This window comes from Panthera tigris, chromosome E2, assembly GCF_018350195.1.
Source record: "Panthera tigris isolate Pti1 chromosome E2, P.tigris_Pti1_mat1.1, whole genome shotgun sequence".
NCBI classification, from domain to species: domain Eukaryota; kingdom Metazoa; phylum Chordata; class Mammalia; order Carnivora; family Felidae; genus Panthera; species Panthera tigris.
Genome location: NC_056674.1, coordinates 54,224,445 through 54,251,994, shown reverse-complemented (window position 1 = coordinate 54,251,994; position 27,550 = coordinate 54,224,445). Strand labels below are relative to the sequence as shown.

General features: G+C 44.0%; 1 protein-coding gene across 6 annotated transcripts; it reads right to left on the bottom strand.

Moving 5' to 3' along the window:
- Nucleotides 1–1,403: 1,403 nt before the first annotated feature.
- CENPN (centromere protein N) lies at nucleotides 1,404–27,489 on the bottom strand. Of its 6 annotated transcripts, none has more exons than XM_042969296.1 (11): nucleotides 27,298–27,365; nucleotides 23,064–23,244; nucleotides 21,158–21,203; nucleotides 18,503–18,562; nucleotides 17,723–17,799; nucleotides 10,715–10,891; nucleotides 8,017–8,118; nucleotides 6,906–6,966; nucleotides 5,052–5,164; nucleotides 2,311–2,437; nucleotides 1,404–2,076 (listed from the first exon to the last, which is right to left on the bottom strand). In XM_042969296.1, exons 2-11 carry the CDS (start codon nucleotides 23,232–23,234, stop codon nucleotides 1,994–1,996), a joined length of 1,017 nt encoding a protein of 338 aa, XP_042825230.1. In that variant the 5' UTR covers nucleotides 23,235–23,244; nucleotides 27,298–27,365; the 3' UTR covers nucleotides 1,404–1,993. The 6 variants fall into 6 exon arrangements, with proteins under 6 accessions (XP_042825230.1, XP_007082904.1, XP_042825231.1 ...); XM_007082842.3 differs by lacking the exon at nucleotides 27,298–27,365 and adding an exon at nucleotides 27,028–27,246; XM_007082841.3 differs by lacking the exon at nucleotides 27,298–27,365 and adding an exon at nucleotides 27,422–27,489 and having other exon boundaries at nucleotides 1,405–2,076.
- Between the last annotated feature and the right edge of the window lie 61 nt (nucleotides 27,490–27,550).

The following is a 27,550-nucleotide window of genomic DNA, read 5'->3' as shown; positions in this document are numbered from 1 at the left end:
ATATAGGATTGTTACGAAAATAAGATAATGCATATAAAATACTTAGCAGTGACCTAGTAAATATTCCATAAACGTTAGCTATTGAATTTTGCAGACTCTACCTAAAGCACAATAAATTCCTTTGGCTGTAGCGGTCCTTGGGTCTGCATTTACCGCTCCATCTGTTCCTAAGACTGCATTTGAATGCAGTATGTGTCTCTGGACCGTCAAGTACATGACAGAAGTTCCAGTCCAAGACAGTGACAAAAGAAGAAATTGAACTCACCTCCTCCATGGAATTCACCAAATTATACCTAAAGAATAATTCCTCCTGAAGAAGAACAGAGGGCAGACTGAACACCAAGTACACAACAGAGTTCCATGTATTCTCATTTCCTTAAGCAGGAGCCTGTGTCTGGGAGGGCTACAGGATGAGCCTCAAGTGATTCCACTGTAGGGTGGATAATACGATTAGTGTCTTTCTCATTCAGCCTCCATTTGCACATCACTGCCAAGCACCAGGGAGGGCTGTGAGCCTGTGAGAAACCATCCTGGGGAGACTGCAGGGCCTCTGTGCAGACCCAACAGAGGCATTCAGGCACCGGGCAGAAGCTCCTCCCACATGTGTGCACATAGGGACAGACGCTCTATACCATGACTACGGTCTACAAGGAAATTAGTATTATTGAGCCCCAACAGACTCAGTGCCTCACTCTGAGATTACTGAAGTGTCTATGCCACTTGTGAATTAAATCTAAAAACATATTTTTTCACGTACCTATAATCTATAGACAATACCATTAAATTATAAAGCACTGTTTAGCCCTTCTCTGATTGTATTTACATTTTTGTATACTGAGCCTGTTTTTGATTTTCATCAAAAGTAACTGATGTACCAGTTTTTATTTTTTTAAGTGTTTATTTTAAGAGAGAGAGAAAGAGAGCAAGTGGGGGAGGGGCAGAGAGGGGAAGAATCCCAAACGGGCTCTTTACTGTCAGTGCAGAGCCTGATGCAGGGCTCGATCACACGAACCGTGAGATTATGACCTGAGCTGAAACCAAGAGTTGGATGCCTAACCCACTGAGCCGCCCAGGCGCCCCTGATGTACCAGTTTTTGAATATCTTCATTCACAAATGGTGTTTTCTTCTCTGCTCGGACCACTGGCTAACATCGCTCCAATTTTTCAATCTTGTAACAGATGGAGGCACTCGTATCTTGTTACATGGCAGTTTTATCTCTACCTTTATTCGGTCCTTGCTTTTTGTTTGCTTTCCCATTTGCCCAGACTGCCTCACCTTTTAATTTTATCGTAACTGTAATAAACGTTTTTATACCCCAAATCCTTTGTGGAACACAACAGGGAGTAGAGTTTGAAATGTTATTAAGAAAGGACATGCTATATTGTGATGATCACCGAAGAATTTCCATCAGAAGTGATGTACCAGTTTTTAAATCTTTATTCACAAATCAGTATAGTATGGTGAGTTTGAATGCCATATGTAGGATAAAACAGACTATGAAAAGTATCATACTTACACAGCAACTATTATATTACTGAATCATCTGATATTGTACTTCCTGCAATAACTTAATAGACCCAACTCTACCCTTTGAAGGGACCAATTTTATGATTTTCCTAGAAAGTTTTGAGTTGAGGATAGTTTCTTGCTATTTCTTTCCATGATCCAAGGCTTCAGACAAAATCACTGGAAACAGCAATTAGAACTCAGTCTCTCCAGGATCGAGGAGAGACAGGAGTGAGAAACAGGACACCTAGTCACTTTTTAAAGGCCCACAATTGCTATGCTTTGCAGGATATGGGGGAGCGGGGTACACACTGGAGGAGGAAAGAATCAGTCCCAACAAGCATATTGAACATTTCTGGACTGTCAATATTAAGAATGAATTTCTAAAACACAAGTTCATACACAGAAGCTGTCCAGCTAGCTGTTAACTGAAATGCATATGCAATATATTCAAGGAAAAAGTGTGCTTACAAAACCACACACATCCTATTTGTCTCTAATTTTAAAATAATTCATTCCCTTATTGGGTATGCAAGTGAGCAACGGAGAAAGTGGTGCGTCTGCAATACCTGAAATTAAAAAAACAAAACAAAAAAAGTCAGTTTAAAAATGGCCAAGATTAGAGGGTGGGTGGATCATGGACCCCCGTGACGTACAGAAGGAGAATATACGCAAAATAGGGCACGCGGGGATAGCAGATGGGAGCCAGGAGGAAGCTCAGAGGTAATTAGCCAGCAGAGAGAGAGGATCAGATATAGTGTGTCGTGAATTCTTCCCGCCTGTAAGATAAGCTGACTACTTACCAGCTGGTGCTAAGGATTTCAATGCTTCCAGAAGATGCGGGCTAGAGAACTTTATTAGGCACCGGAGGGGCTCTTTTCTCTCAGCCAAGATGCCTCCATGGAAGTCACTTTTGAATTTCGTTTCAAGCTGTCAACAAATTTATTTATAAATAACTACTAAATATATCAGCTGTGATGGCAAACTGTAATTAAATCAGGTGATGTGTTTCATTAATTCTTGTCCTCAAGAAATACAGGGATCGACGGGGGCGGGAGCCATTTAATTTGCTAACTGCAAACGTAGAGGGCAACCCGTGTGTCAAAAGGCATCATCCACAAAATGCCATGTATGCACAGTGCCCGCACACAGGAGACCTTGGAGGTCAACTCTACCCCCAGGTGATCTTCACCTGAGTATTTAGTTTGCATTCTTACTGGCAAATTTGCACTATCTTTTGAAATCTGTCATTTCGATGTAAAAATGTCATGTCTTTCGAGTCACTACCATGGTTTGTTTTTACCTGATTATGGAAGATTTCAAAAATACACAAAAGTAAGGAGCACAGGCAATGAGTCCCCATGTGCACGTCACCCGGCTGAAACCATTATCAGTTCATGGCTAGTCTTCTACCAGCCCACCTCCTGTTCCATACTGACCACTGCCACGGGACTATTCTGCAGTAAACCCCAGACACGATGGTATTCCATCTGTAAACATTCAGTACCTAGAAAAGACCTAAGAAGGACTCTTTTTTAATTTTTTTTTTTAATGTTTGTTTATTTTTGACACAGAGAGACAGAGTATGAGCAGGGGAGGGGCAGAGAGAGAGGGAGACACAGAATCCAAAGCAGGCTCCGGGCTCTGAGCCGTCATCACAGAGCCTGACATGGGGCTCAAACCCACAAACAGTGAGATCATGACCTCAGATGAAGTCGGATGCTTAACTGACTGAACCACCCAGGCACTGGTCTTTTTTTTTTTTTTTTTTTTTTAATATTTTTTTATTTTTTAGAGAGAAAGCATAAGTAGTGGAGAGGGGCAGAGGGAGAGGGAGAGAGAATTTTAAGCAGGTTCCACACTCAGCACAGAGCCCAACATGGGGCTCGATCCCACAACCCTGGGATCATGACCTGAGCCGAAATCAAGAGGTGGAGGCTCAACCAACTGAGCCACCGAGGAGGTGCTCCAGAAGGACTCCTTTTAAAACCTTCACCTCCGTAACAGTATCAGACCTAGAAAAATTAGTAACAATCTAACAATCCTTTAATATCAAATATCCACTGGCTGCTTCAATAGGTACTGGAGTCTTAGATTCTAATTTCGAAATTCTTTTCCTTAAAGTGCCTCTTAAAATTTACAGGCAGTATTTTGAAATGTTTAGAGGGTGAGTATTGTCTGCAACTAACTCAAATGGTTCAGAAGAAATCAAGAAAAAGAAGGAAAGGAAATGTGCAAAATGTTAACAACTGGTGAACTGAAGCAAAGGGAAAATGGATGTTCATTGCAATGTCCTTGCAAGTGTTCTGAAGGTTTGACGTTTTTCAAAATAGAAAAGGTAGGGAAAATTAATAGCAGGCATGAATCAACGTGCACTCTGACTTACAGAACAGAGCGATTCTAAATTGTATCCACGGGGGGCTTTGCAGATTCTTACTTATTCTCAGTGGTTCTCTTTAGTAGGCAGAATCAGCCAGAGAGCTTGTAAGAACAGATGGCTGGGTCCCACCTCCAGAGTCCCTGATCCAGTAGGACCACGGTGCAGTGGGCCCAATAATCTGCATTTCTTACCCGTTCTCAAGTGATGCTGATACGGTGGCTCCAGAGACCACACTATGAACCAGTGTCCTAGACTATGAGTTGTTCAAAGGAACTGGGTTAAAACTGTCATGTAGGGAGCCCAACTTGAAAGATAATAGCTTTTCCCACTAAAAACAAATCAAAGAAAACAGGTGTTGGGCCTGGGTGAGCAGATCAATGGTGGATTTAAAGCACTGCCTATAACTGTAGGGGGTGCAGAGCAGAAAGAATTTACTAGAGGGGAGGAGGGTGTTATGAGTAGGAGTGCCAGTATTAGATTGGGGCAATCGTGATATAAACCTTGAATTTTTCTAATGGTGGCAATGGGCTTGCCCCCAACCTGGCTTTCCTGGTGGGCAGTGGCACAGTTCTGGAATGAGCTAGGTTTATAGTATTGACTAGGCTACTTACTGGTTTCTCTCCGGTGATGCCAACTGGTCTAGGTATGTCACGACTTCTTTATTCACTCTTTTATTCAATGAATATTTATGAGCACCGACTACAGGCAAGTGTGGACGGGCTAGAAAGGGGATAGCTCACAACTTTTTTCCCCTCAAAAATACAGATCACAGCTGGTTACACAAAACTAAATGAGTACCTAAGATGAAATCAAAAGGCAAATTCAGAATTTCTAGAAGTCTCCTTCGCTACCATGGGAACTTATTACATACGATAAAGACGTCTATTTTAACTCTTCAATTTATCACACAGAATACAAAGTGATAGTGACGCTACTTATCATGGTGAGCAATGAGTGATGCACAGAATCAGGCACCATGACCGTACACCTGACACTGGCCTAACCTTGTGGGTCGACACCACTTCAGTAAGAAAAAAGAGAAGTTAAAAAAAGAAAACAGTGATAAAGGAAAAGAAAGGTTCTTATTATCGTTTTCCACCTAATTTTTTTTTCTTTTACAAACATATGGGTAACTCATAGTTCATGTTTATAGCAATGTCCCACCTTATATTGTGCAAATTCTAGTCTTGGTTGAGGATAGTCTCCAAAAGTTTCTTGAGTCACTCTCTGGACTCTCTCTTTTTCGATTCTGTTTTCATGAATGATCCTTGAATCCACTATACATGGAAGATTTCAAAAGAAAACAGACATTAGAAATATCTTTCATCCATAAAGTATCCTCCTTTCCTTCCTAACTTTTCAACTGGCTCGTGTCATTTAAAGATACCATTTACTGGGGTGCCTGGGTGGCTCAGTCCGTTAAGCGTCCAACCTCGGCTCAGGTCATGATCTTACAGTCTGTGGGTGGACCCCGCGTTGGGCTCTGTGCTGACAGCTTGGAGCCTGGAGCCTGCTTCGGCTTCTGGGTCTCCCTCTCTCTCTGCCCCTCCCCTGCTCACGTGTGCATGCTCTCTCTCTCAAAATAAATAAACTTAAAAGAAAGTTTACTGTTTCTTCTCTTGATTGCAATAATTCCTTACTATAGGAAAATCTGAAAGTGCACGCTGGTAAATAAAATAAAAATCCCCAATAATTCTACCAATGAAGGAAAAGCATTGTTAATGTTTTAATATATTTTGTCTAGCTCACCCCTCACTTTTTAAAATTATTTATTTATTTATTTATTTATCTCGAGAGAGGGCGCAAATAAGTGAGGGGCGGAGAGAGGGAGAGGGAGAATCCCACAAGGGGCAGAGAGAAAGACAGAGAGAGAGAGAGAGAGAGAGAGAGAGAGAGAGAGAAGCGAGGCTCACCCAAAGTGGGGCTTGAACACACGAATCGAGATCACGAAGTCAGATGCTTGACTGACTAAGCCACCCAGGCACCCTTAGCCCCCTTTTTAGCAAATAAAAAGATATGTATTTTTAACTGGGATTATAAAATACACAGAGTTTTGTATCCTGCTTTCTTTACTTAACATGACATCAACAGCGGTTCCTATGCCATCGGAAAGTCCTAAACGTATTTAAATCATAATTGCTGTACTATCTCATTTTATCGCCAAATCATTGCTGAGAGACAGGAAAACGTTCATTTCCATAAATGTAGGCTGTACCCCTCCACTCCTCAGTCGTTGTTTACTCTGCTGTCCTGGGTTTTCCACGGACAGACTCGTGCCACCTGTGAGGAGCGACACAGTCACAACTGAGTATTCCAGAAGCAGTTTATCCAGCGCATTCCAAGCTGGGGCTCCAGACTCAAACAGACTTGGATTTCGTCTCTGGCTTCGGCAATTCCTAGCTGTGTTAACTTTGCCTGGCAAGTGGCTAAACCCATCTGAAACCCAGCTGCCCGATGAAGAGATTGTTCGGGCACTGCTATGAAGATGAAGGAAATGATACCTGTAAACATCTTTGTGTGGTGCCTGGCACTAAAGAAATGCTTGACTATTAGTTAATTTTTGTTTTTAGTGTTACTACTTGCCATTCTAGTAAATGCTAGAAAGAACCTACGGGAGCTTGGTTTCCCCCTTTCAGCAGAAAGTTAATTTGCAATTTTTCGCAAAGCAGTAAATAGTTTTGAATCAGGCTCCTAGTGATTAGGTGTTTTACCGAGTGATAGAACTCTAAAAAGGAGGGGCGCCTGGGTGGCTCAGTCGGTTAAGCGGCCGACTTCGGCTCAGGTCATGATCTCGCAGTCAGTGAGTTCAAGCCCCGCATCGGGCTCTGTGCTGACAGCTTAGAGCCTGGAGCCTGTTTCAGATTCTGTGTCTCCCTCTCTCTGACCCTCCCCTGTTCATGCTCTGTCTCTCTCTGTCTCAAAAATAAATAAACGTTAAAAAAAAAAAAAATTAAAAAAAAAGAACTCTAAAAAGGAATGATGCGCTTCCAAATTTGTTTTATCTTAAAACACACATACTGTGCATGTCCAGCTCAAGGTTTTCTTGTAGAGGCATAGTGGAGTTGTGAGTTTCAAACTTCTAAAAAAAAAAGAAAGAAAGAAAGAAAACTGAATCTTTTCCTAATTTTAACATCTTGAAATATAAATAATAAATGGTTTTAGGACACAGGTACTAAATGTATTTGCAATGTGATGTTTCTGCTTGATAGCTACGCCTTCATCACCACAAAACACCTGCCGACATTCCTTTTAGAAAAACCACTTTCCTCCTGGAAGCCAATCTCTCATTCCCTACTCACGCTGCAGCAACTGTTTTTGTGTTTGACGATGTGAATTTTCCTAGGAATGAATGCAACTGTCATAGAACAGGTGGAAGGGTGGTGGGTAAGGCGGGGGAGTTTGCTATGGGAGAAAATCATTAACTTAATGTTAGATTTTTTTTTCTTTAAAGAGTGGCTTGCAGAGAGCCATCACTTTTTTCTATTTAGAACAGATGAAAATACGTAAGTGTGACATATCTAAGGGCTCAGAGATATACAGAGAGCATTAACAATCCACTCACAGGGGTCTAAACATATGGGCCCGCAGTTGCCATGCAGAGCGAAAAATAACCCTGAGTCTGTGCAAAAGGCCAGATCTACTTTTATCATTAGAGGAAACAATGCATTCAAATAATCTTAAGAAATAAATAAATTGGGGGGCTTGATAAACCGACGCTTTCTCCTTTCCTTGCAACCCCTCTATTACCTGCTTGACTGATGGGACAAGAATTAATTCTGCTTCTGTCTTGCATAATGGAGTAACAGAATTTAGCTTCAAAAGACAGTGTCAAGTTACTGTAAAGATAAAATAACTTCTAACTAGAAGAGCTCATTTGGAAGCTGGGCTCTCTCACGTAAGCTCTGATGACTGATGAGCAGTATAAAACACAATGTAATTATAACAAGATGATAGTGGGGGACCGTTGTTTCCTTTCATGTTGACTGAGAGCTTTCTCCGCTTCAGTAATATCAGAAGTGATCTCCTTCTGTTGGAGGTGGACTTTCCCACCTGCCCAGATGCTTCTAACTCAAGTGTGAAAGAGAAAATGGAGACGCACACAACTTCACAGAGTCACTGATGGGCTCACCTGATTATACTGTTTGAAAACAATAGCCTTCAGAGAGTCCAGATACCGGCTTCTGAGGTCCATTTTCACAATCTTATGGTGATTGCTAGCAACTGTCAGCGCCTGGAAGTGAAAATTAGCAAGACCGTGAGGATTACCGTGTTTATCCTGATATTTATAACATCTATGGTATTTGATTGAATTTTTGCACTAAGCACACGTTACTTCTTCCTTTTCTCATATGTAAGGTAACCATTTGTTTATTTCCCAAACAAGGAAATGACTGATGATGAAAGGTGACAATAATAATACTTTAGAAGGCAGAATCCAAGACTCTGAGTTCGACAAACTGAGGTTATATCCTACATATTTTGTGATTTACTTTACAATAAGGTAATCACATGAAAATATAATTTTATGACTGCTGGTGATACAAAATAACCACAGAATTCACTCCTTCAGTGGCCGTTTTCCAGTGATGTCATATCACATGTCCCTTTTTAACTTGAGAGAGAGAGAGAGAGAGAGAGCGTGCATGCGTGAGCAGGGGAAAGGGGCAGAGAAGAGAGAGAGAGAGAGAGAGAGAGAGAGAGAGAGAGAGAGAGAACCCCAAGCAGGCTTCACACTTGGTGCAGAGCCTGACGTGCATCTCGATGCCACAACCCTGGGATCATGACCTGAGCTGAAATTAAGAGTTGGATGCTCAACTGACCGAGCCACCCAGGCATCCCTCTGTTCCCTGTATTAATAATTAAAATTCAGCATCCATTCAGAAACCAAAATGGCCCCGTGCAAACAGTGGAATCTAGCACCGCATGCCAAGGGACCCAGAAGGGTTCCTGCCTTGTATACTGGGTAACAGGCAGACAAATCATGGGACAGGCTGTCCCTTATTAGACCTATCTTTTGCAAGTATTTTCTATCACTCTGTGGCCTACATTCTAATTCTTTTGATGTTGTCTTTTGCACAGCTGAAGTTTTAATTTTAATGAAGTTCAGCTTATCAATTATTACATATTTTTCTATAATGGACTGTGCCTTTGGTGTTACATCATTGCCACACCCAAGGCTATAGAGGTTTTCTCCTATGTTACCTTCTAGGAGTTTTTTGTTTTTTTTTTTTTAGTTTTTTTTTAATGTTTGTTTATTTTTGAGAGAGAGAGAGAGAGGGAGATACAGAATTTGAAACAGACTCCAGGTTCTGAGCTGTCAGCACAGAGCCTAAACACAGGGCTCGAACTCAAAGCTTGGAGATCATGACCTAAAGTTGGACGCCCAACCTACTGAGCCACCCAGGTGCCCCACCTTCTAGGAGTTTCTGTAGTTTAGATTTCTATAGTTTCTATAGTCTTAGATTTACTGCTATGATCCATTTCTGAGTTTATTTTTTGTAAAGGTACAAAGCCTACACAATCTTCTTCTTTTTCTTCCTTGTGGATGTCCAGTTGCTTTACCCTCATTTGTTTTTAGTTTTTTCTTTTCAACATTTTATTTAAATTCTAGTTGGTTAACATACCATGTAGTATTCGTTTCAGGGGCAGAATTCAGGGGTTCATCACTTACATATAACACCCAGTACTCATCACAAGTGCCCTCCTTAATACCCATCACCCATTTAGCCCATCCCCTACCCACTTCCCCCCATCAACCTGGAGTTTGTTCTCTATATTTAAGAATCTCTCATGGTTTGTTTCCCTTTCTCTTTTTCCCCCTTTCATATGTTCATCTGTTTTGTTTCTCAAACTCCACATATGAGTGAAATCACATGATATTTGTCTTTCTCTGACTGATTTATTTCACTTAGCATAATATACTCTAGCTCCATCCACACTGATGCAAATGACAAGATTCCATTCTTTGGATGGCTGAATAATATTCCATTGTATGTAGACACCACCTCTTCTGTATCCATTCATCAGCTGATGGACGTTTGGGCTCTTTCCATACTTTTTGGTTATTGTACACAATGCTGCTATAAACATCAGGGTGCATGTGCTCCTTCAAATCTGTATTTTTGTATCCTTTGGATAAATACCTAGTAGCACAATTGCTGAATCAAAGGGTAGTTCTATTTTTAGTTTTTGAGGAACCTCCCTACTGTTTTCCAGAGTGGGTGTACCAGTTTGCATTCCCACCAACAGGGCAAGAGGGTTCCCCTTTCTCCGCATCCTCGCCAACACCTGTTGTTTCTTGCGTTGTTAATGTTAGCCATTCTGACAGGTGTGAGGTGGTATCTCATTGTGGTTTTGATTTGTATTTCCCCGATGATGAGTGATGGTGAGCATCTTTTCACATGTCTGTTAGCCATCTGGATGTCTTGTTTAGAAAAGTCTCTATTCATGTCTTCTGCCCATTTTTAACTGGATTATTTGTTTTCTGGGTGGTGAGTTTCATAAGTTCTTTAAAGGTTTTACACACTAACACTTTTATCGGATATGTCATCTGCAAATGTCTCCTCCCCTTCCGTAGGCTGCCTTTTAGTTGATTGTTTCCTTCGCTGAAGCGCGTATTTCTTCTAGACTGAAAGACAGTAAGAGAGCTCCAAACAAATACTTGTGTTATGCTCCCACTTGTAGAACACTTTCTGCTCCTTATTTTAGGAAATCAAGGATTACATGTGGCATTTTATATAAAACGCTTACTGAGCAGTTTAAACCTACACAGACCTCGGAGATAAGGGTAATAAAAATACTATAGCTTATAGTAATTGGTTCCATACCTGACTCAGAAGGGGTGTATTGCTCTTCAGGTGGCAGAAGGAAGTGAAGACGTAGGGAGTCTGGGAATAATACACCACAAAAACCGGTTTGTACTGGTTTGGCTTTCTGTACTGTGTTCCCCAGGCGATTCGAATCCATACTGCATTCTCCTCAGCGTCTCTGAAGCTGACCGTCACCTTAATAAAAAGAAGATTTAAGTTTCCTAATTAAAATCTGTGGCACCAGGGGGCCTGGCTGGCTCGGTCGGTAGAGCATATGACTCTTGATCTTGGGGTTGTGAGTTCAAGCCTCACATTGGGCATAGAGATTACTTAAAAAAAAAAAAAAAAAGTCACATTAAAAAAAAAAATCCATAGCACCAACAACTGGTGCTCCTTCGGGGTGAAGGATGTGTGTGTAACCTTGCATACAGGCAGAGATTTGGCAGAGTCTGTAGTTTTCAGTACAGTGTTCTGGGAATCTTTGGGAAAAGGTTTTGTGGTTGTTTGGAATTACACATTTATGCCTTGCAAAGTCTTTTGGAAAGAAGACAAATTTTATTTTATTAAAAAAAATATTTATTTTCGAGAGAGAGAGAGAGAGCGTGAACAGGGGAGGGGCTGAGAGAGAGGAAGACAGAGGATCCAAAGTGGGCTCTGTGCTGACAGCCCACTTTGACAACCCCGCTGACAGAGGGGCTTGAACTCACGGGCCATGAGACCATGGCCTGAGCCAAAGTTGGACGCTTAACTGACCTGGCCACCCAGGCACCCCAGAAGGAAAACAAATTTTAAACCCTACAATCAGGGTATCACAATTTTTCAACAATTTCTTGGGCTTGTCCTGAAAAACTGTTCACTGACCTGTAAGAGTTTATGAAATAAGGCAAGCTTACAAATGGCATACCTGATTTATAAATAAGACTTTTTGACATCGAGCACAGACCTAGCGTGCACTATAAAGTTTAATGGTAAGATTTCTCTGGAGTAATGGGCTCAAATATATTAATCCAAATGTTCTTATGCATTTAGCTCAGATGCTAATGATTACTCTAAAGTTACGTGGCAAGAATATAGAAAATTCTACTTGGTTTCCATTTCATGGATAAAATACAGATCTTTCTAAACCTTTAAATGTAATTGCCAGTTGGGTTAGAACTTAATGGCCTCCTCCTAGACTCTTAACTGCCCCCCAATTCAGCTTCCCCTTGGAAGTCAGACCCTGGACAGGAGGCAGCCGATGCAAATGCATTTGGCTTGCCCACGTCTCCTTACTTCCTCCCTCTTGGATCCCCAGAGAAAGCAGGTGGTAAGAAGGCAGTTACTCCGACTCCGCCCACTCTTCATCTGGCTGCTTTCCCACATTCCCTCCGTATATGAGACAAGGAGCCCTCCCCAGGCTGGGGTGTGGAGTGTGCGGGGCTGTCTGACCTGCCCGAGTGAGGAGCCACAGCGCTTGGCCCCGACTGGCGCCCAGTGGGCCTCTGCTGGCTTGTGTCACATTATAAAACCGAAGCCTGTAAAATCAAGATTGAAGGCACTACGTGGAGGGCTCACCTTTACCAGAGGGAGAATATCGGTTGCACTCAACATATTCAGGTTAACCTCTCTAGCCTACAATGAGGATAATGTAAGCAAGGGCTTTTGGAGAAGCTTAAAAGAGGTCTGTGTCCTTCCTAAATTGGATGTGTGGTTGGGCACACATGTACGCTTTCCTGGAGAGGGGTGCGGTATCACTTACCAAAATTTTCATAAGAGTCTATGATCCAAAAAAAGGTTAAAAATCAACGGGCTAAGATGTTCTATCTCACATTGTTCTCGTAAAGATGATATTCAGATACCTGAAGAGGTAAGGCCCAGATGCAGACCTTTGCTATTTTCCCAAGAAACTACCTTGATAGATATCATCCTTCAACAGCAAGGAAAAAGCACGCTTCACTGAGGATAGCTCAGATTAATACTGTCCAAGCTGAACTAGGAGGTGAGTCCAGCCAAGTGTCCTAAGTGGTTTGGCTAACCTGGGATGGTACTGCTGGCCAGGGGTACCCTGGCCGTAAACTGCTCATAACTGGCTACTGAACATTGCAGAAAAAAGTTTAGCATGGGAAACAAATGAAGCTTACAACACACAGAATTGCTACGTACTTAACTATGTTAATATATTTAGTACAGATTACCATTATTGTGCTACATGATGTATAGGTAAAAAAAGGAGAGTAAATGTGCTACCTTTTTACAATTGAAACATATTTTTTAGTTTGTCTCTTTTTTATAAGTTTTCTTTTTAATTTTTTTAAATGTTTATTATTTTTGAGAGAGAGAGAGAGACAGAGCACAAGTGGGGGAAGAGCAGAGAGGGAGACAGAATCTGAAGCAGGCTCTAGGCTCTGAGCTGTCAGCACAGAGACCGTCGTGGGGCTTGAACCCATGAATTGTGAGATCATGACCTGAGTTGAAGTTGGATGCTTAACCAAATGAGCCACCTAGGTGCCACTCTTTATAAGTTTCCTAAGAACAATGCATTTTGAATAGTTTTACCTGGTAAGACATATGATTAATGACTCTGCCTCTCTCTCCGTGTCTCTCTCCCTGGCATACAGAGAGCATACTCTCAAAGGCTCTGGATCAGATCCCCCGTAGCACAGGCTCCATCCATTACCCCCCAAGTTAGGCCCCCAGCTCCCTCTGTCGTACCAGCTTCTCTACCCCATTGGTTCAAGGGCAAGAGTTCGTAACCTGAAGGCCCTGATCAAAATCAGCACGTCTACAAACTAACTGAACTTTGGCATTTCCTTCAATCGTGAAGGTAGGCAACGAAACGGTAGAATGTTAGGAACTATTACTCTATTGTCTGGACAAATACCAAATATTTTCTCACCCCATTATAGCCTTGCACATGCCTCAAAAATATCATTTATGCCATCACTACTTTGAAACTAGTTGTTTTTAGACCTACTGTGAAATTATTTACTGTGTTAATAAAGAAGCATATGAGTACTACAGCACGACTTCGTATTTTAATACCTTAATAATGGTATTTTCATGTATTTGGTTTTCCTTGTAATTCTCTATATTATAGCATTTAAAAACGACTTTCAAGGGGCACCTGGGTAGCTCAGTCAGTTAAGCATCCAACTTCGGCTCAGGTCACGGTCTCACAGTTCGTGGGTTTGAGCCCCACGTCGGGCTCTGTGCTGACAGCTCAGAGCCAGGAGCCTGTTTCAGATTCTGTGTCTCCCTCTCTCTCTGCCCCTCCCCCACTCACGCTCTGTCTCCCTCCATCTCAAAAATAAATAAACATTAAAAAAAAAATTAAAAAAATGACTTTCAAGAAGTGGCCTATAAGCGTCACTAACAGCAAAAGGGGTCCTTGGCACAGAAAGGTTAAGTCACCTCCTGTAGAGCAACAGGCAAGTTACTATTCAGTCCTGGGCACCAGGAGACTCTACTTGGCATGACATCACCATCAGCAGCCTTTTGGAAAGTGGGGTTATCCAGCTGCTAGTTAAGTCAGGAGGAAGAAAGCGAAGACGGCTGGGAGTCCTCGGGTAGTTGAGAAATGGGGCTGGCACACGTGGTCCAGCTCAGGGCAGGGGAACAGGGGAGACAGAGAAGACACCAGGGTGCTGGGCATTTGCCGGCCTTTCAGGCAGGAAGATCTGACCAGTAAAAAAGCTCCTTTGTTCACCCAGCCTTTTCCACTAGTCTGCCTGAAATTCATTCAGGAGGGAAAAGCTTTTGGAATGCAGAAGTGATGGAAGAGAAGAAATCTAATAACTGAGGGGTGTTTGGGTGGCTCAGCTGGTTAAGCATCCAACTTTGGCTCAGGTCATGATCTCATGGTTCATGAGCTCAAGCCCCGTGTCAGGCTCTGTGCTGAGAGTGCGGACCTTGGGATTCTCTCTCTCTGCCCCTCCCTTTATTTTGAGAGAGAGAGAGAGAGAGAGAGAGAGCGAGTAAGCACAAAGTCCGATGTGGGGCTCGAACTCATGAAACTGTGAGGTTATGACCTGAGCTGAAATCAAGAGTCAGACGTTCACCCGACTGAGCCACTGAGGTGTCCCTAAATATTTTTAAAACTACAGCTATTAAAGGAATGAGGAGGTGGATAAGGAGGTGGCAAAGCCTGTGCCCAGTCCATTCATGCTGTCAGAGGGGAGCAGGACGGTTGGTTTCCTCTCAGGGAGACTATGGGACCGGAGGAAGGCTGACAATTAAAGCAGGAAGTAGGAGGCAAATGGTGACAGGAGCACAGGACAGAGGACCGCCTGCCAGGGGGATCAGGGACACTCCCTGAGGGGGCCAGAAGGATACGGAAGAGTGAGCTGTGCAAAGGCGGGAAGGATAGGGAAGAGCGAGCTGTGCAAAGGCCAGGTCGGGGAGGTCGTTCCAAGGAGAGGGAACAGCCTATGGCGAGCTCAAGGGCTTGAAGAAGACTGGTTCGGTTTGGGTGGAGTGTAGACTACAGGTGGTGACACCTGACAGGCAGGCAGGGGATCCAGGAGGGCACGAGGAGAAACACATCAGGAGTACGGACCCAAAGAGTGTGAATGAATCTGAAGAAGCCAACGATTATAAGCCAGCGGAAAAGGCTAAATTAGTCAACAAATGGTGTTCGGACAACTGATTAGCTTCTGACAGGGAAATGAGAAAGGACTCTGTCACCACCTCCCCCATCTCTCGCCGCAGCCGAAACTAACCAGGGCAGGGCTGAGTGCAGAACCTTGTGGTGATGCTCCAGTGAAGAGCAGGAGGAAAGGAAAGAGGGTGGTCACGAAGAGCAGTTTAGGATGGGCTGACGACAACCGGGAGAAGACGAGAGATTCAGGATCAAGAGGGTTTGGCTGTTCTCTGACATGTGACCTTCCCGAGCACAAGAAATGGATGCTGTGCATCTGGAACATGGAAGGTGGAGGTGTGAGACCCTGCCAGTGTAGATGTGAAGAGCATGACCTCGAAGCCATCTGCCCGCGTTTAAATCATGGCTCTGCCGCTCTGCCCCTGTGGGACCCACCTTGCTTCGTCAGGAGGGTGCAGTGAGTTAGTGAGTGGCAAGGGCTCAGCGCAAGGCCCGACACACAGAGGTGTTTGCAATCGGCGTTACTGCTGAAAGAGAACAGGCCGTGGGATTTTGTGATATCACTGGTGCCCCTGAACAGGGAGGTTCTCAAACTTGACTGGGCATTAGCAAGCACCTGGAGGGCTTTGGCCCACCCTTACAGCGTCTGAGGGAGCCCAGGTATTTGCATGTCTAATATGTTCCCAGGTGATGTTGATGATCAAACTGTGAGAACTGCTGCCTTTAAAATTCGGTTTCAATATGGCGGCAAGAGCGGTGGCCAGAATGGAAAGGGCCTAAGCATGAAGCCGGTGAGGATGCATTACCCTTTCTTTCTTTTCTTTTTTTTTTAATTTTTTTTAATGTTTATTTATTTTTGAGAGAGACAGAGACAGAATGCAAGTGGGTTAGGGGCAGAGAGGGAGACACAGAATCCGAAGCAGGCTCCAAGTTCTGAGCCATCAGCACAGAGCCTGATGCAGGGCTCGAACCCACGAGCTGTGAGATCATGACCTGAGCTGAAGTTGGATGCTTAACTGACTGAGCCACCCAGGTGCCCCTGCATTACCCTTTCAAATGGTCTTTTGGGGAAGGTTTTTGAAGGGGGCCACTAAATACCACCCCTCTTCCCTGTCCTTCTGGATCAACTGAGAAATAAGGCAAAGAGTTGGCAGGTGAGGCCAACACAGATTTACCAAGAAATGGGGACTGGCTCATATCCACAGGCAGGTGGCCCTCCAGATAACAAAATCCAGTCAGGCAGACCTAACCACATAAGTGGTGGCAGAACCACTCCGGGAAGTCTCCACTGGTAGGGGCAGAGCTGGCCTTGGATGAACAGATCAGAACGGGTGTCCCTGTGGGCACCTGCTCTCACTCAGGTTAAGTTGGCGCTCCTTCCAGAGAAAGGTGAAGGGGATGGTGGAGGGACGCCGGTGCCATTGGGCCTATGGGACCCCCTCCCTGTGAAGGACACATCGGGGGCAAGAAATAAATATTTCCTCCCAAGAGTGTTGTGGTAGAAAGAACAGAGCTTGAGGACGAGCATGGAGAATGGATGTCGTTCCACCAAGACCGGAGCATGCTTATAAGCAGTAGAGTGGTAGAGAAGCGATTACAAATGGGATGGAGAACAGAGAACAAGGCAGGTGGGCCCTCTGAGGATGCGGGGGTAGGGCGGGGATTCAAACGTCACACAGAAGGGTCTCCGTAAGAAAAGAAATGAGGGAAGATGCTCAGTGACGAGGGTGTGGATACGAGTATGGCAGACGTCACAAAGCGTGAGCTGAAGAGACATAAAGACCACGTCGTGGAGTCTGCATATGAAGAGGGAACACCACTCTTCTGGAGCGGGCAGCCAGAGCACGGGGACAGTGATGGGTCCTGTCTTTCCAAGCAAGCAGGACTGAGGCAGATTGAGGTGGGAAGAGAAGGAAGTAAGGGAGGCTGTTAAAAACATGATCGCCTCAACCTACGAGAAGGTACTCGGTGGTACCTGTGGACAGTGGAGGGGAGCTGAAGATTCTACGGGCGCTCCAGAGTGACACCGACCGATACCGTAGCCACTGGCCTGAAATTCACTACAGTTACATGAGATTAATGTAGTAGTTTCTCGGTCATGCTGGCCACATTGCAACTGCTCCATAGCCACACGTGGTTACTAGCCCGTGTACCAGATGGCGTGGACACAGAACACTTCCATCACTCCAGATAGTTCTGGTGCGTGGTGCTCCTCTTGAGAAAGAAGCATTTGGCCTCAAATTGACAGGTAAGAGGTAGGGAAAGTTTCTGTAATGAAGTAGGATTTATCTCTGATCTGGCCTAGAAGAGTATGGGATATTACTAATTAAAATTAATTAAAATTCTTACAAAAACAAAAAACAAACACAAACCAAGGTAGTAGCAAATTTTAACTGCACAGATGCCTTGAAATTGAATTTCGTGGAGATTCAGATAAATTTTATTCTTACATTTTTTAATGCTCTCCGAAGAATTTTCTCAAATGAACTTTTGAATTGTTCCATATCAAAAAGGTCAACGTCTTCACCTGTCAAGGTCAAAAGAAAGTAAAGACAAATCAATAAAGACAAATGTTCAAGAAATACATGTGCAAGGACTCTGAAGCTAAGCTTTTTGTGGAACGTCAAAGAGGGACACTGATCTAATCAAACCAATGCTGCCGGTACCCTGGATACAGTGTCACTGAATATACTTCTCATGTTTCCCACAAAAGAGTAATTTTGAAATTGCTCATTTTGAAAGAAGAGACATTTAAAAAAAAAATTTTTTTTTTAAGTTTATTTATTTATGTGAGAGATAGAGCGAGAGAAAGAGAGAGAGAGAAAGAGAGAGAGAGAGCGCGCAGGGCAGTAGCAGAGAGAGGGAGAGAGAGAGAGCCCTAAGCAGACCCCGCACTGTCAGCACAGAGCCTGACTTGGGGCTCAATCCCACGAACCATGAGATCATGACCTGAGCTGAAACCAAGAGTCAGACACTTAACCAACTGAGCCACCCAGGTGCCCCCAAAAGAAGAGACATTTCAGAGGAACATATTAGCATTCCTTTTAAAAATGCCAAAATATAAAATATAAATTTCAGTTTAAAATGGAAAACACCGGGGTGCCTGGCTGACCTAGTTGGAAAAGCATGTGACTCTTGATCTTGGGGGTTGTGAGTTCGAGTTCCGCGTTGGGTGTAGAGATGACTAAAAATAAAATAAAATTAAATTTGAAAAAAATGGAAAACATTACCTGGTTCTTTACTCATTTGAAAAACATCCCAGACTTTCTGGTGCTGATGAAATTGAGTATCTGAGAGAGGGGGGAAGAGCTTATTACTATCACATCACAGAACTCTCAAGTAATGTGCTTATACATACCTATTTTAAATATGTATTTAATGTAATATGATGCCAGAGAAAATAACAGTAATTTATCAATTAGGTCATACACATTTTTATTCAAATATAAATTTTACGTGGATTAAATCTCCCCTGGACAACTAAAACAAATCATAAAGAATTACTCAGTATAGCAGAGGTTTCGCATCTACTCTTACTTAGACCATTTCTTCTATTCCCACACGGGTCTCCTCCATGGAACCCCTCACTCAGCCAGCAGAACAGGGATGCTGTGCTCCTCACGACTGGTGTTCGCACTGGCTGTTCCCTTTGTCGGGAGCCCTCTTCTCCGAGCTCGAGGTGCCCCTCATTCTGGTCTCTACTGGGAGGCCACCTATGCACAGCAGCCTGCCCAGATCCCCTGCCCAAAGCACCCGCCCACTGCGCCCTGCGCTGCTTTCCTCCGTAGCACTTACAGCTACCCGGGAGCTCACTCTGCTAGGACTGAGCTACCAGCCAAGTCCAGTCCGCTTTACCCCTTGCATTTCCTGCCCCCGCTCTCTTCTCTCCATCCCTCCACGCCCCCATCTCACTCAGGCTATATCCCTCTCTTGCTTGGCTGCTCCAACAGGCTGCTGTTGGGTCTCTCCCGTCCTCCCTCGTCCCTGTCTCTGCACTGAGAGTTTTAAAAAAACAAGAACCTGATTCTTTTCTTGCTCATAATCTTTGGAGGGCTTGGCTTTATTCTTAGAATAAAGAGTGAAATCCTTTGAGGGGCTTCTGAGTCTCTGAATTATCCCCCTACCTATGCCTCATTTGTTTTGACCCCCTCCTGCAGCACTGGACTCCCATCTCCCGCCTTCTCTCTGCTCCCCTACTTACCCTCCTGCTCCAAGACCTTCTGGTGCTGTGCCCTATGCTCTCCTGCTCTTTATGTCCTCTTTCCCCTTTGCCTAGTTAATGCCACTCATCCTTTGTGGGTCTCAGCTCGCGTCTTCAAGGAAGTCTTTCCTAAACCCTTGGGGTGGCTGACCCCACTCTGGTCTCACAGACCCCCTGCCTTTTCTCCTTCCCAGCACTTGCGACAGTCTGTGAGAATGCATTTGTGTCACTCGGTGACCTGTCTCCCCCCTGAGACTGGGGCCTCTCAAGAGAGTATGAATCAACCTGTTGGACCCAGCAGTGCCTAGCATATAGCCCACTGCGTGGTAGTAGTCAAAGAACATGTGAACAAATGCGTGAGAAAGGGAAACTATGTGGATCTACCCTTTACGGTCTAGACATCATCCAGTCACTGAAAATGAGACACACTCAACCGGAGGCAGATGCGCTGAATGAATTCAGCTATTTCGTAGTTGGAGCTGAATATAAAGCTGAATGTGGTTATGCCCCAGGTCACAGAAGGCAGTGAATATCAACTGATAATGATTAATTAGTAAATACCAGGGTTTTTTTTTTTTTAAGAATTTTTTTGTTTTTTAATGTTTACTCTTTATTTATTTTATTATTATTTTTTTAATGTTTATTTATTTTTGAGAGAGAGAGACAGAGTACGAGTGGGGCAGGAGCAGAGAGGGAGACACAGAATCTGCAGCAGCCCCCGACTCTGAGCTGTCAGCACAGAGCCCGATGTGGGGCTCGAACCCACCGCCCCAACTGTAAGATCATGAGCTGAGCCCAAGTCAGAAGCTTAACCGACTGAGCCACTCAGGCACCCCCTTGTTTACTATTTATTTTTGAGAGACAGAGTGTGAGCATGGGAGGGGCAGAGAGAGACGGAGACACAGAATCTGAGCTGTCGGCACAGAGCCTGATGTGGGGCTCGAGTTCATGAACTGCGAGATCACAGCCTGAGCCGAAGTCAGACACTCAGCCAGTGACTGAGCCACCCAGGCGCCCCATACCAGACTTTGTTTTAAGAACATGACATGGACTCATTTCACCCTCACTGTCACCTTATGCGACATCATCATTATTATAAAGGTTTGTCCAATGATAATACCGAGGCAGAGATGTCAAGGGCCTCCACCAGGACTCACAGGGAGACAATGACAGAGCCATGAACCGAACCCGAGAAATCTGGCCCTGGAGCCTGTGTTCTTAGACTCCACAGTTGCCTCCTGTTGAGGGAAGTAAACATCTTAAAGAAGAAAATACAGAGAAGAAACCTAGGATACAAAGGGGGGAAAAAAAAGAAACGGAAGGGGAGGACAGGTAACAAGTTACACCGTAATAGGAACAAATTCTCGGAAATTTATTTTCAATTTCTGTTAAAGATACAGAGCCTGACAAACGTGCTTAGTGTGTGCCAGTGACCGTGCTAAAAGAGCTTTTCAAGCATTATCTTATTTAACCCTCCCAAACCACCCTGTGAAGTAGGTACTGTTGTTTCTCCATTTTTCTTGGGAGGAGTCTAGGCCTAGCAAAGCCATGTGACCGGGTGAAGGACTGGAGACTGGTAAGTGACAGAGGAGGGACTGAAACCAGGTCCACCTGACTGACATCCAGAACTGCCTCTCTGACAAAAGGGGATGGGGTAAGTGTAAACACAATCACCGACACTCACAAATGATGTCTAAAAGGGCTGCGTCACGGAGACTTGCACGCTTATTCTGAAAGAGAAGATAAAACACTGAGTGAACGTGGGGGATAGTTGGGTTCTGCTACATTTACAGCACATTTTAGAGTTGCTTAGAACGAGTGTCACCGATCTCTGCTCTCCTGCCAAGTAGCAGATACACCCGACTCATGTCTCGGTAAAGGCACTCTCCTCTCCTCCCCCCACAATCTACTCTTCATTCAGCACTTTCAACTTCCTGTTTTGTTTTTTAATCAGCTGTATCCCTCTAAACTTCCTCTACATCAGGGTTTCCCAACTGGGCATTACTGACATTCAGAGGCGGATAATTCTATGTGTGGAGGGCTGTCCCAGGGTGTTAAGGAACATTCTGGCCTCTGCCCAGCATGAGCCAGTAGTATTCCCACAGCTTTGACAACCAAAAATGTCTCCAGACACTGCAGACAAAATTGTCCTGGTTGAGAACCACTGCCCTACACACATCCATTGACATACATGCATATTATATATCGTTTTTTGATGTTGTACATAAAGATCGAGTTTATCTTATTTAATGGCTGAAGAATATTTTGTTATGTGGACGTAACATTATCCTCCTATGTAGAGCTATTTCCAATTTTTTATTTTTTAAACAAGGCTACTTAACATCTTATTTATGTATAAATACTTACATGTTTGTACCTAAGTATATGAGTATCGATTATAATACTTATACCTCTTTTTTTTTTTTTTTTTTAATTTTTTAATGTTTATTTCTGGGAGAGAGAGAGAGAGAGAGAGAGAGAGAGAGAGCAAGACACAGAATCCAGAGTAGGCTACAGGCTCTGAGATGTCAGCATAGCTGACGCAAGGTTTGAACCCATAAACCGTGAGATTATGACCTGAGCCAAAGTCGGTCGCTTAACTGACTGAGCCACCCAGGTGCCCCACCTCCTTGTTTTTTTATTAATTTTTCCATATAAATCTCCCACAGTGGAATTGCTGGGTCATAAAGCGTATCTATTTAAAAGTGAGTGAGGGAAGAATGTACAGGAATAGGGGTGTTCTTTATTCTTATGCTTGCAACTTTTCTGAAAATCTGAAATTGTTTTAAAATGAAAAGTTAATATATATACGTGAAAGAGGGGGTCTCTTCCCATACAACTTTACCAACACATCTGAGTATTAACCTTTTCATCTTTAGGTGCAAAATCTAATAGGTAAAAAAAGAATACTTCTCATTATTTTAACTTGTATGGATTGTATTTTCCCCCATGGTGGTCACTTTCTTACTGATACGTAGGCATTCTTTGGAAGTTGCAAAAGCCAATCAAAAATTAGCTTCTTCCTCACTGTAGTAGTAGGTAGCCCACATCCCTTCATAGCTTAGCAGCTGCACTAAATTTCTTTTAGACTCAAAAAAGGAAGTGGGGCGCCTGGGTGGCTCAGTGAGTTAAGTGTCTGACTCTTGATTTCGGCTCAGGTCATGATCTCACAGTTCCTGAGATTGAGCCCTGCTCTGGGTTCCAGGCTGACAGAAGGGAGCCTGCCTGGGATTCTCTCTCTTCCCCTCCTCCACTCATACTCTCTCAAAATAAATAAACACTGAAAAAAGAAAGAAAACCTTTGGAGCACCTGGGTGGCTCAGTCAGTTGAGCATCTGACTCAGGTCGTGATCTCATGGTTTGTTGAGTTTGAGCCCCATACTGGGCTCACTGCTGTCAGTGCAGAGCCTGCTTCAGACCCTACATCCCTCTCTCTCTCTCTCTCTGCACCTCCCCTGCTCATGCTTGCTCTCTCTCTCTCTCAAAAATAAACATAAAAAAAAAAAACCTTATTAAAAAAATCTTATTAAAGAAAAAACCAAAGGGGTTGCATGATGCTTAAGGTTCATCATCTTGAACACTGTTATCACCTCACAGAGCAGAACCAAGTCCTGAACGAGAGATTCCTTTCTCTGCCGGAAGTTTACTGTCTGCAGTTGATTTTCAGGCAAAAAATCCCAGGCTTTGAGGATTGTCATCATTTCAGTCATTGGGATTTTCAAGATGGTCCTCTTGATAAACTCGGCAACAGTTTCATCCATTTCTTTGGCACTTCAATAAAAACAAAAACAGCACAGCAAACTATTAATCAAACATCAAAGGTTAACTTAATGGAATTTTTCAGCATGTTTTTAGCCAGGATTTTGATTTGTAGGTCAAACACCCAAATGTTTACCTTTTTTTTCAGGCATTCTGCGAAGTGTTTCAAAAGGAGGATTTGATTCTTCTCTCCTTAAGCCACATATTTAAATGGCTTTGGAGGTTTTAAAAATTAGTGCTCCCTCTCCTTGACAGGCTAGAGTATTTTAATCTTTGATGGGAATGACAGGTAAATCATTCATTCATTTACTCATTCACGTAACAAAATCTGAGCACCCATGTGTGCCAGGCACTTTTGCAGGCATGGGGGAGAAATACACCTTTAACCAAAAAGACAAAAATCCCAGGGCGCCTGAGTGACTCAGTTGGTTAAACAGTGGACTTTGGCTTAGGTCATGATCTCACAGTTTGAGTCTGAGCCCAGTATTGGGCTCTCTGCTGTTAGCATAGAGCCCGTTTCAGATCATCCACCCCCCTGCCCCCGCTCTGCTCCTACCCTGCCCATTCTCTAATAAATAAATAAAAACTTAAAAAAATAAAAAGACAAAAACCCTGCTAGTGTGAGCATCCATTCTAGTGGGGAGAGAGAAGCAACAAGAAAATCATAAACTGTGTTAAAAGTGGTAAGTGCTGCAGAGAGAACAGAGCAGTGTTGGAAACGAACCATAGTTAAAGTGGAGCAGGCTGGGAACAAGTCGGGGTGGTGGGGATGGAATGAGCAGGCCTCATACAGGTGACAGTTGAGCCCATACTTGGAAGAAAGAGTGAGCCATGTGGCTGGCTGGTGAAAGAACTTGCTGGGCAAAGGGTACAGCAAGTGCAAAAGCCCTGGGGCTTTCAAGGAACAGTGAAGGATGTGAAGGATGCCTCCAGTGAGGCCACAGTGTAGACAGTAAGGAGGCACAGAGGAGGTAACAAGGTCAGAGAATACGGAGGGCCCAGGGGTCACTGCCACGATGATGGCTTCTACTCTGACAGACACTGGCTGATGGAAGATCCTGAGAAGAGGTGGGATATGCTCTTGTTTAGGTTTTCTACCAGGATCAATCTGGCTACTGTCTTGGAGGGGGTGGAGGGCGGAAGTAGGAAGCCAGGTAGGAGGCTGCTGCAATGCAGATAGGAGATGATGGTGGACCGAGGGGGAGGGGTGGGAAGAGGTCAGATTCTGGATCTGCTTTTAAGAAAGAGCCCACGGGATTTCCTGATGGACTCGATGTGGGGTTATGAGAGAAAGAGGGACCAGAGGTGACACCAATGTTTGTACCAGGCAGCTGAAAGGACAGAACTGCTATCCCCTGAGTTGGGGAAGACTAGAGGTGGGGGCAGAGGCAAGCTCAAGAATTCCATTTCGAACATGTACGTTTGAAGGTTGTTAGACTCCAAGAGGAGATGCTGCTAAACAGTAGGATGCAGGAGTCCAGAGGACACAGTAAGAGACAGAGGTGAAGAGGGCTGCAGTCTCTTTCTCATTTAAGGGATTACCAGCTAACATAGTGTTATTACCTCACTTTCCCTGCCTGCTGCCGGACAGGGAGAGTCTTCAACCATCCTAAAGGTCTTGAGCCCCAAATCTGGCATGGCTCCCTCAGCAACAGACAAGGGCAACAATCTTCAGGAGCATCTCTTAGTGGCTGTCTTACAGCTATAGCACTGGGAAGGGGGGTTCTGAGCCTTTTCATTACCTTCCTCAGGGCAGAAGCTGTGGGCCAAGGGTGGCAGCTGATCTCAACTGTTACCTCATCTGGGGGCACTGATGGGCATCTTCCCACTGCCCCCCATTTTAAAATATGGTACACAGGCGTGCCTGGGTGGCTCAATCAGTTAAGCAATGAACTCTTGATTTCGGCTCAGGTCATGGTCTCGCCTTTTGTGAGTTTGAGCCCCACGTCGAGCCCTGTGCTGGCAGCTCGGAGCCTGCTTTGGATTCTCTCTCTTTCTCTCTCTCCCTCTCTCTCTGCCCTTCCCCAACATGCGTGCGGGCACGTTCTCTCTCAAAAGAAATAAACTAAAAAAAAAAAAAAAAAAAAAAAAAAATATATATATATATATATATATATATATATATATATACACACACACACATGGCACATCAAAAGCAAGCATGGTTTCTCAACAAAGATGAAGCAAGGTGTCTGCAGAATTTAAATTTAAATTCTCTGCCTATCTGACAAGAAAGAGCATCAAGACCTTGGTATCCAAATTTAAGAAAAGGGGCAGAAGTCAGTCTGTCTATCTCATTTACTTCCACCACGCCTAGGAGATTAGCAAAAGGACAAAGAGAGAAGTATCCCCCTATAGGAATCCAGGCTGTGACTCAATGCTACCACTTGAGTGTTTAACATTGCATACAATCTATTACCATTGCCCATTTCCAAAAAGATACTGACAGTCGACATGATTTTAAGAAGATACTGAAAACAACACTTCCAGGAAAAAAAAAAATGGGGAACTATTAGGACTTTAGAAAGAGAAAAATAATAGAGAGAACCGAATCAAGATCATGAAAATGGACTCTGATTTGTTTTCTTATCCAGATACAGGACCAACCTACCTTAATGTCAACACTAAAATCCTCACCATGGTCTATAAGGCCCTGGGTTTGCTTCTTGCCTCCCTCCCCATCATCTATCACTCTCTCTCTCTGGCTTTCTGAACTCCAGCTACATTGGTGTTTAGTTCCTCTAGTACAGAAGGATACTTCCAGAGAAGGCTCATTGTACCTGCAGTTACCCCTGCCTAGAACATTCAGGTTCATTGTGCACATTATTCACCTGGGTAACTCTTGAATTTAGGTCTCAGCTCAGATGGCTTCTACTGTGAGAGCCTTATTCTGCCCACCCATTCTTTTTTTTTTTTTTTTTTTTTTTTTTTTTTTTTTAATTTGTTTATTTTGAGAGGGAGACGAAGAGAGTGAGCAGGGCAGGGACAGAATTCCAAAGAGGCTCCAAGCTGTCAGCGCAGAGCCCACTCAGGGCTCGAGCCCACAAACCCTGAGATCATGACCTGAACTGAAAGCAAGAGTTGCACATTTAACCAACTGAGTCACCCAGGCGCCCCTGACCACCCATTCTAAAGGTATCTCCCCACCTTCCATTGCTTACTGTCTTTACAAAACTATCTAAAATGATCTTGCCTATTGATTACTGTCTTAAAATACTGAGCCACTAGAGTAGGAACTATGTTTGCCTTATTCATGGCTATATCCCTAAATGATAAATACATGTGGAATGAAATATTAGATATTCTCGGTAAGCAGTGTGTGAGGAGATACCCTGGGAAGAAATAGGGTCCAACAGTCACTGATATATCAAACCAACTTCTCCCACTGAAAACACTGGCGCGGGGTGGCGGGGGGGGGGGGGGGTAGGCTTGTAAAAATGCATTCCCAGGGCTCCATCAATTTGAACTGGGGGGAGAGGGGTGGGGGTGGAGCCGGGCACCCAGCTGCGCGTTGAGAGCTTGCACTTTTAGAATGCTTCAGAAGATTCTTCATTTTGGGTTAAGTTTGCAAAATGCCATTCTACAGACTTCTGGTAGAGAGCATTCAGTCTCACCAATAAAGCTGGTAAACCCTTGAACAAACTCCTGATTCCCTGTGACTAATTTCTTTTTACTTCTAGTTCTTAGTAGCACAGTGCCTGGCATATATACATATATATATATACACACATACATACATACATATATGTATACACACATATATATACATACACACACACATATACATATACATACATATATATAGCAGCTCCTCAAGACATCTGTTGAATGAATACATGACAAGAGCCCTTTTAGGTAACTTTTCTGTAGATCTACATGGAAGGGCTGCCACTGGAGCATTAGGAAAAATACCACAGGCGCACGGACGGAAAAAAAAACGGATGCCAAGGCTGACTTAAAAAAAAAAACCAAAACACCCGACTCCCAGCACAGCAGCAACCCAAGGGTCGGATAGCAAAGTAACCGGCCACGTGACAACTGGCGGAGGCTCCGGAACTTACGTACATCCCAGTAAGGCCCCGCCCCACTGCGGGCGGAGGTGATGTCACGGATAGTATCACTGCCCTCTCATCCCGGCCTCAACTGTAGTCCCCCACTTCTTGCCGGAGGCCCAGCGCCAATCCCGCACCTTGAGACGTGTGGCAGACGTGAAAAAGTCGCCCCACAAGCCTGAGATGTGGCTTTCTCGAGACTCCCGCCACACTCAAGGTCCCGATCCCACGCCGCGCGCGGGCCTCTTACAGTCGGTCATCTCCAG

What these genes read in the sequence shown, in the direction of transcription:
- CENPN (XM_007082841.3), bottom strand. Translation starts at nt 23,234, where the DNA reads ATGGATGAAACTGTTGCCGAGTTTATCAAGAGGACCATCTTGAAAATC. An exon ending in AGCCCTTTTAGACATCATTT is followed by an intron (nt 18,563 to 21,157) that starts GTGAGTGTCGGT and finishes CCCCTCTCTCAG; the next exon opens with ATACTCAATTTCATCAGCAC. An exon ending in TTCGGAGAGCATTAAAAAAT is followed by an intron (nt 10,892 to 17,722) that starts GTAAGAATAAAA and finishes CTTTTTATTAAG; the next exon opens with GTGACGGTCAGCTTCAGAGA.